This window comes from Fragaria vesca, linkage group LG5 (genome assembly GCF_000184155.1).
Source record: "Fragaria vesca subsp. vesca linkage group LG5, FraVesHawaii_1.0, whole genome shotgun sequence".
Taxonomy (NCBI): Eukaryota; Viridiplantae; Streptophyta; class Magnoliopsida; order Rosales; family Rosaceae; genus Fragaria; species Fragaria vesca.
This window is the reverse complement of record NC_020495.1, coordinates 23,527,057-23,534,940: the sequence shown is the minus strand read 5'-3', so window position 1 is coordinate 23,534,940 and position 7,884 is coordinate 23,527,057. Positions and strand designations below refer to the sequence as shown.

Genomic DNA, 7,884 nt, shown 5'->3' with positions numbered 1-7,884 from the left:
ACCCAACATGGGTTTCCAATGTGGTCATGGTCCCCAAACCTAATGGCAAGTGGCGAATGTGTGTTAATTACACTAACCACAACAAAGCCTGCCCCATGGACAGCTTCCCTTTGCCACGGATTGACCAGTTGGTTGATTCCACAGCCGGTTTCAAAATGCTCAGCTTTCTGGATGCCTACTTGGGATATAACCAAATTAAAATGCACCTCACAGATTAAGAGCACACCACTTTTATCACGGACAAAGGACTATATTGTTACGAGGTCATGCCCTTTGGCCTTAAGAATGCAGGAGCAACTTATCAGAGGTTGGTCAATGCCATGTTTGAAGAAGAAATTGGGGAAGTCATGGAAGTCTATGTGGATGACATGCTGGTCAAAAGCAAGGCAGCTGACGACCACATTGCCAACTTAGACAAAGTCTTCACTAAGCTCCTAGCTGACGGGATGCGCCTCAACCCCCAAAAGTGCATTTTGGCTGTTAGTGGCGGAAAATTTTTGGGTTTCATGGTCAGTGAAAGAGGCATTAAAGCTAACCCAAAAAAAGTACAAGCCATACTTGACATGACAGTCCTGAAGACTTGGAACGAAGTCCAGTGCCTCATGGGACGTTTGGTAGCCCTGGCTCGTTTCATCTCCCGCTTCACAGACAAATGCAACCCATTCTTTCAACTGCTAAAACTCAGTACAAGGAGAATGTGGCATGGGGCCCGGAACATGATGATGCCTTCAATAATATCAAGCCTACCTTGCGGCGGTCCCTCTTCTCTCTAAACCTGTCTCGGGAGAAGTACTTTACCTGTATTTGGTTGTTTTCGCCACAGCCATCAGCGCTGCTCTCACACGCCATGATCATGACAATGAGCTCCCGGTATACTACTGTGGTAGAGGGTTCACGGATCCCGAGATCCGCTACCCTGACATTGAGAAATTAGCTCTTGCCCTCATCACCACAGCTAGAAAACTCAAACAATACTTCCAAGCACATACCATCCATGTCCTCACCAATCACCCTCTGCGGCAAATACTTCAAAAACCTGAAACTTCAGGGCGCATGGTAAAATGGGCAATTGAATTAGGAGAATTTGACCTACACTTCAAGCCAAGAACAACTATAAAAGGACAAGCTGCCGCAGATTTCATTGCTGAGTTCATCCCCATGAACCCAGACGATCCAAACCAAGACGTTCTCCCCCGGAACGAAATTTGGGAACTCCACGTTGATGGATCCTCCAACAACAAGCTCAGTGGAGCATGGATAATAATCACAGACCCGGAAGGCCATTCTTACGAATATACTCCCCGGTTTGAATTTAAAGCATCCAACAACATAGCTGAATACGAGGCCCTCATAGCCGGCATTCAGCTCTGTCGAGAACTCGGAGCCCTGCACATCCACATATTCAGTGATTCTCAGCTTGTGGTCAATCAAGTGGCAGGAGACTTCAAAGCCAACCAGAACAACCTGGGATCCTACAAAAGTCTAGCTGGCGCCCTCCTACAACACTTCACATCTTACAAGCTCACACAAATCCCAAGGGCCAAGAACTCCAAGGCAGATGCTCTCGCGAGACTCACCACAGCCCCTCCCGAGTCCACGCCACCAGATGTGCACATAGAAATCTGGGACAAACCTAGTATCTCGAAGGCTTATTCAGAAATCTTTGCCATAGAAACGCCTAGCCAACTCTCATGGATGGACCCATATGTGGCCTTCCTTTCTAATGGAACCTTGCCCCTGGATAAACACGAGGCACAGCGGTTACGCCACAAAGCTTCACTCTACTTGCTTAGAGGAGGGAAGCTATACCACCGTGGTCAGTCGTGTCCCTTTTTGAGGTGCTTGCCTACAGCAGAAGGGCACAAAGTGTTGAAATCACTCCATAGTGGGGTATGTGGAAACCATGCGGGAGCTCAGAACCTCATGTTCAAAGCATTAAGAGCTGGGTACTATTGGCCAACATTAGAGCAAGATGCAAAGGCAGTTGTCCAAGCATGCCTTCACTGCCACAAATTTGTAAATTTTGCCCACCATCCCCCAGTTCCATTATCTGTCATCATCTCCCCAGTCCCTTACAGCCAGTGGGGACTCGACTTCGTGGGATGGCTACCCACAACCCTGGGGCAGCTTAAATTTGCAATTGTCCTTGCCACGAAGTGGATCGAGGCAGAGTCCCTTGCCACAATCACAACTGAAAAGGTGATAAACTTCCTATGGCGCAATTTATACTGCCGGTTTGGGGTACCGCAAGCCATCATCACAGATAATGGAGCGCAATTTGACAATGACACATTCAGGGAATTCCTTTCTAAGCAAGGCACCGCAATCTTCTATGCCTCCCCAGCACACCCTCAGACCAATGGCCAAGTGGAAGCCATAAACAAGCTCATCAAGCAAAACCTGAAGAAACGCCTGGAAGAAGCTAAAGGGTTATGGGCGGCCAAGCTCCCGAAAGTCCTCTGGACTCTACGTACCACCCCAACAACAGCTACAGGTGAATCCTCATACCTCTTGTCCTATGGCACCGAGGCGGTGATCCCTGTGGAAATGGAGGTCCCGAGTGAACGTATCATAGCATACGATCCCGCGGCAAACACCGCGGGGCTACGACTCAACATGGACCTCCTCGAGGAACGCTGGGACAGAGCACATCTTAGGAATGTCAACTACAAACAAAAAGTTGCCCGACACTACATCATGAAAGTTGTTTCCCTCCCTCTAAAGGTGGGTGACTGGGTCATGAAAGAGGTCATCCCTCACCCTACTGAACTCAAAGCAAAGTGGGAAGGCCCAATGGAGATAGTCAACGCTCCAGGACCAGCTACATTTTATCTCCGCGACACTGATGGCCGAGTCTTACCTCGTCCCTGGAATGCTCGCCATCTCCACCTCTACCATATTTAAATTATCAGCACTCCAAAGCCAACATGGCAGCTAGCACTTCGTTACTTGTGTACTTAAGCCCGGTAGCGGCCCAAATCAAATGTACACCTTGCCCATCAACGGCTTATCCTAAAATGAAGATGCTACGTTTTGTAATCATTTTTAACATAACATGTCGAGAACACGGAACAAACCAGCAAAGAACAGAATCACAACATGAACTATTTGAAGGGAAAAGCAATAAACACCAACGTGCCAAACCTGGACTCCCAGGCAATTCATAAACAGCAAAATTGTTCAAATGGCTACACGCCACCAAATTATTGTTTCCAGAACAAACAAGGAATTAAAAAAAAAAAAACAAAAACTAACTACAAACTACACCCTCCAAGCTATTTCTCCTCGGAAGAGGCCCCGCTTGACTTATTCACACTTCCGCCACTCTTTGATCCGCTACCCCATCTGCGGCTCTGGCTGAGGTTTATCGACACCTTCTGCCCATAAGCATGCTTAGAGCAGTCGCGTGACACAGTTGGAGGCCTCACTGACACATTTGGACGCACCAACGAGCTCACCTGTTGCACTTCCGGGACAGGGGACTTGGACGCTGAGACCTTTTACCCTTCAACCCGTGGGGGTGCCACAAGACCAGAAACTTGAGGATTAGGTGGCTTAACAGTAGAAGACGCAACCTGAGAAACTGCCACTTGCGCTGAAGGGGATCCCTCGGGGCGTGGAGCCCTTGGAGAAGCAGCGACCATAGCAAGTGGTTGAGGTGTGCCCACAATAGAACCTTCCTTTGGCGACAGAGGAGGTAGCACGTCAAGTCTCATGCTGCTTCGCTAGGGTTCGCGAGATCCAGAGGTTGTGGCCTGGTCTCGGAAAACAGCAGTGTCCTGCTCTAGCTGCTCCAGACGTTGCGAGAGGGCACGGTTATTCTCTTCTGCTTCCTTCAGTTGCTGACACTTGGTCTCAGCATCTTCCTGCATATGGGTCACAACCCTCTTGTTTGCCGTGTACATAAGTAGGGTGGCCTGTAAGCAAGCCAACAACAACAATTAAAAAAAAAAAAAAAAAAAAAAAAACCAAAACAAGAAGAGAACTGCACCCCATAAACACCTACCCGGGTCAACTTCTCCCTGGCAAGAGCAATGCCGGCTAAGGGCTTGACCTCCTCCAGGGCGGTCATGTCGCGGGACCGGTGACGCATATCATACGCCATTTGCGCCAAGGCTGCACCTCCCCGGTCCCCTCCAGCGCGTGCGTGATCTCAGCCAGGCTCCCGGAACTCGTGGAACGCCTTTCCCTTCGAGACCTTTTTCCTTGGCCATTGCGAGACTACTTGGCCCTCTCCTTCCTCTTCCGAGTCTTCCTCACGACGACCTCCTCGGATTCCTGCCTAAGGGGTTCCACCCCCTCTGTCACGAGGTCCTCGCCACCAGTTTGGGGTTCCTCTACGTCTCCCAGTGACACATCTTCCATCCCAACTGGCTCCGGGACATTTCTTCCCCCAGCGGAACCTGTTCATCATCGTCCCCTTGATCACCATCCTCAACTTCTACCTCCTCGTCGTTCACCTCTTGGTCGCCTAAGCCCGTTACTTCCGCCACCAAGGGAGGCACGTCAATGTCGAACCGCTTGGCGTGAGCAGCCTCTGCAAGCAACCCATCCAAAACATCCTGATCAAAACCTTGTCGTAAGGTCCTTCCTTCTTCCGTGACCCACCGTCCCGAGGCATCGTCACTGCATCAGGCAGAGTAAGGATCAAAACACAGGCAAAAAGTGTAAACCTATGAAACAACTCAAAAAACAAAATACAGACCCGGGACCTGGGAGTAACCGAAATAACTATATATGCCAAAGCGGCATATCTGGTATGAACTTCTACAGTTGAATGCCCACAGCACCCGGCGTATCCGACGCTCCATCAGCCCGGTTAAATTATACTCTTGGGGCACTACACAAAGTCAGCAGTCAGCAGGGGCAAAACAGACTAAACAGAAAGAAAACACGAGACACAAAAAACGATACCTATTTTTTGGAAAGCCTCGGGTGCCCGGAAGGGATGCCCATGCCACTCCTGCCACTAACCCCCGATGAGAAAACACTTCCATCGCCAACGCTCGTTTGTAGAGGTAGGCAAGTCTTCCACTAAGATCTTGAATTTCCCCCGGGACTTCAAAGTCACGCAACCCCGGTTGCCCTTCTTCGCACAGTAGGCCATGTGCCAACATGCATTGAATTCTTCACAATTGGGGAACTCTTGCCCCAGCAAATGGAAAAGCACCCTTGTTCCTAGAATCTGCCGCATCATATTAGGGGTAACTTGCCCCGGGGCGACATGCAAACACGCTAAAGTGTATTGCATAAACGGGGATAGCGGGAACATCAATCCGCATCGTAGCTGGTACTCGTATACCAGTGTAAAGTTGTTCGGGGGATCCCAGAAATTAACACCCCTCCCGAGAGGCCGCAACAAGACCTCCTTGGGGATACTCCAATTCTCCCGGAGTGCCTTCAACTCTGACGATGTCATACTCTCGCCAGGCGGATCCCAAAAAGACTCGTCATCCTCCCGAGATCTCGCCATGCTAAACTCTTCTACCTCCTGCAATAGAGGATCAGACGAGGACACGTGAGACCCAGCATCCGTAGCGAGAATGCCCTCCCCTAAGTCAAGGGCAACCTTCGCCATAAGATAATTCACTTCCTCTTCCCACTGGTGCAAGGTGTCCGAATCAGGATCAGTCGAGCTAGAGAGAATCACAATCTTCTCGCTGGACACCCCCACCGGATCTGTCATACCCTACATCCTCACATGTTAGACTCTCGCTACCTTAACCCTAGCTAACCCGATAACAAACCATTCAATCCCTACTCTAGACTCTCTTAGAAAAGTCGCAACTGAAGTGAAATCCACACAAACTATCCCTATCAATTCGAAATAAAGCAAAAACAGAACCTAGAACAAGAATTGACCAGTTCATACCTTGAAAAATTGGATTCGTGTAGTGGCAGTGAAGCTGGTTGCAAACAGCCGAGCGCTCACACTCAATCGATCGAGGATGAAATTGGATGTTCCCCAGTTTCGATCCATAGTTCGCCGAAGACCCCCCCTTCACAAACAGAACAACACACTCTCTTAGCCCTAGTCCCTCTGTTTTCGAAATGCAAACTCCCTCTTTCTGTTTTCTCCAACCCTATTTATAGGCGTTCAAATTAACATTGACCGTCCAGATCTCCCCCATCTCAATGGTCAAGGAGTAACCACGTCGACCACGATCAGGCAGCGCATTTAAGACGCGCCCCACGATCCCGTGCACAAGCGTCAGTTACGCGCATGTTACAAAAAAAAAAACAACGAAACCGTTACGACCTTAAAACTCGCCATAAATGACCACGTGTTCCTCATAAACGGGCCATTTATGACACAAATGAGATATGACGCAAAAGTTCGTACCGAGTTCTCGGAACATAACCCTAGCCACCTTGCGACCCTCGCGTGGGGACTTGGGGACTCGGCGCCATGCCTCCAGCTCCCGGGTAAGACATTCTTGGCATAACTTGGGAATAACTCCCCACCTAAGAGCTCTCTCGGACTGGGGACTTGGGGACTTGTTAATACATAGCCAAAACACTTGGCCATGCCGAGAATGTCATGTCATTACCCACTCGCCGGAGGCCATTCCAGCCAAGCCATCACCGGCAGACCTTCTGTGGGTACCCAAAGAGTGGGAACATAACAGCAATACACATGCCAAACCCATTCTGAGGCAGCTAAACGTCCCTGAAAGGGAAATGACTGAACAGTACCACAAAACAGTCCCACATCAAGAACTAATGACAAAACCCCCAACACTAGCCTATAAAACAGGCACGAATTCCCACAAGAGGTAAGTTCTACTACTCCTCCTATACTCCCCTACTATACAAGTAACAATCAAACGATGCCTTAAGAATCGGAGAGTCGAAGACTGGGCCATCCCAGTCCCGACTCCTGACGCATTGTTGCTCGTGCAGTTACAAGACCCGGTGCGAAGGATTCGGCCTCTCGTCCTGTGTTCACGGAAGAGGTAGAAACAATACAATTCCAAGATTTCCTTGAACCAACCATGTCAATGGTTATGAGACACTTAACATTAGTGCTTTTCTTAGTTGTCATATTCATGTTTCTTACACCTTTTACAGTTGCAATACGAGTTCTTGAAGATATCATAAATCAACCCATAACTGCATCTCAATCATCCATACCTAAATCATATGTTCACCAATTTAAAGATCAATGCTTTGAAAGTCTTCATGATGATTGCAAGATAGAAGTGTTTTTAAGTATTTATGAATATGGAGAAATGAGCGAGTATTGTTGTGGAATTATGATTGAATCACGAAGGCACTGCCATGATGAAATTGTAAAGAAATCTTTGGAAAATAAGCTGAAGTCATATGCTGATCAGGTTTTGGCAAAGAGCAGTCAAGTTTGGAAAAAATGTTCTACTGTATAATAAGCATATGCTCAAACATTTGATTCAATATTGTTTTTTTTATTATTATTAAATGATTTTAAATAGCTTGTTTGAATATTTCTATCATATAGAGAATATATTACTGATATTATTATTTTTTTGGGTAAATTCCCCCCATGGTATATGAGGTATGACAAATTAGACTGAAAAATCTTCAAGAATGACCACTTTTAGGTGGCCAATTTGATTTTTGACCTTGTTTTCTAGATTCTTTAAAAAATAACTATTTGACATGAAAAAAGGTCATATATATCCTTCTTGAGTGCGGTTATTGAGACTTCTAAATTTATTCACTTGATCTCACTTTATTATGAATTATTAAATGACATATATATCCTCTTACATAATGACATAATAAGAACAAAAACTGTGAGCAATATCGATCACGTGACAGAAAAAAATTATGTTATCATACATGCTGCACGCACATATACAAGGTGCAAAAAATATTTTTACAAAAATCATGATCTATCAATTA

The 7,884-nt window shown here is 47.2% G+C and overlaps 1 protein-coding gene across 1 annotated transcript; it reads left to right on the top strand.

Moving 5' to 3' along the window:
- Positions 1-266: 266 nt before the first annotated feature.
- Positions 267-2,904, top strand: LOC101307997. The gene is made up of 2 exons (XM_004301709.1): positions 267-684; positions 824-2,904. Exons 1-2 carry the CDS (start codon positions 267-269, stop codon positions 2,902-2,904), a joined length of 2,499 nt encoding a protein of 832 aa, XP_004301757.1.
- Positions 2,905-7,884: the final 4,980 nt, after the last annotated feature.